This window comes from Wasmannia auropunctata, unplaced genomic scaffold, assembly GCF_000956235.1.
Source record: "Wasmannia auropunctata unplaced genomic scaffold, wasmannia.A_1.0 LD335991.1, whole genome shotgun sequence".
In the NCBI taxonomy this organism is placed as follows: Eukaryota; Metazoa; Arthropoda; class Insecta; order Hymenoptera; family Formicidae; genus Wasmannia; species Wasmannia auropunctata.
In genome coordinates, this window is record NW_012026899.1 from 32279 (window position 1) to 33402 (window position 1124).

Here is a 1124-nt window from a genome sequence, read left to right on the forward strand (position 1 = left end):
TGGCGAAAGCGCAACTACTCGCCGTAGGAATGTTACATTCTATTCCCTTAGCGACACCGTAATGCGAAAAACCGATTTACGTTGCGATAACGACGGATAAAATTCGGATCTCGCGATAACCCGTTATTATACGCGTTAATGCGATACGCGATACTTTGCGTCAAATAATTGCAAGGTAATTATCTATTATTATTCTTAAAATTTGATTATACACGCAGAATATGATTTTGAGACAAACTCTCATTTCTTATTGGTCACTTAAGTATAGCCTTAAGCTTTTATCGAGGTTTTCACTGATTGGTCGACGCATAGTTGGAACCAGGGGGTCGATCATGAAACTTTTTCCCTAGTGTGAACTTGTGAAAAAGTGAAAATTTTCACAAAAATGAAAAGTTTCACGTATATTAATTTTAGTCGGTTATAATGGCTGCTGCTGCATGGATTATTTTTGAGGATCAAGAAGAACCACAAAGAGAAGAAAATTCGGTAGTACGTATAATGCGTATAATTTTAAGGAACTTTTTGGACGACCTAATATATTTATATACATTTAAAAAGTTTATTGTATAACTTTTCAGGAGATTCAGGGTACCCGCTGCTACCTTATTTAATGACACCAAAATTAGATCAACCTGAAGGATCACCTTCTGCTCGTTATACTGATGCTCACGTAAGAGCACGCTCGAGTATTGAACGAACTATCGGAGTTTTGAAGGGACGATGCCTGAGGAAGGAAAGAGGACTGCACTATTCACCAAATTTTTCTGGTAAAAATTACATAATCACTACATTTCGTAAATATTCAAGAATATGTATGTCTGATAATATAAAAATCCATATATTAAAAAATTTAAGAACAAATATAATTTTAGCACTTATAGTTAATGCTTGTTACGTACTTCACAACGTGACCAAATTCTATAATGTACCTGAACTTGACGTATATTATGATGACATAGACATAGACGAAGGAAATGAGATGTGGAACAACGAAAATAGAAATGGCAACGACATTCGAGAAAGTGTCATACATTTATATTTTTCTTAAACATATATTTGTAATACAAATCGATAGGTTATTTATTCAGTCATTTTCAAGCATTATAACAGCATTATATCTTACA

At 33.8% G+C, this 1124-nt stretch overlaps 1 protein-coding gene across 1 annotated transcript; it reads left to right on the forward strand.

Annotated features, from left to right (window-relative positions):
* The first annotated feature begins 423 nt into the window (after positions 1-423).
* Positions 424-1101, forward strand: LOC105453953 (putative nuclease HARBI1). Its single transcript, XM_011696252.1, has 3 exons — positions 424-493; positions 579-767; positions 873-1101. Exons 1-3 carry the CDS (start codon positions 424-426, stop codon positions 1046-1048), a joined length of 435 nt encoding a protein of 144 aa, XP_011694554.1. The 3' UTR covers positions 1049-1101.
* Positions 1102-1124: the final 23 nt, after the last annotated feature.

Coding starts and splice junctions, on each gene's coding strand:
- LOC105453953 (XM_011696252.1), top strand. CDS start 424: ATGGCTGCTGCTGCATGGATTATTTTTGAGGATCAAGAAGAACCACAA. Junction 494..578: donor AGAAGAAAATTCGGTAGTAC/GTATAATGCGTA, acceptor ATAACTTTTCAG/GAGATTCAGGGTACCCGCTG. Junction 768..872: donor CTATTCACCAAATTTTTCTG/GTAAAAATTACA, acceptor ATATAATTTTAG/CACTTATAGTTAATGCTTGT.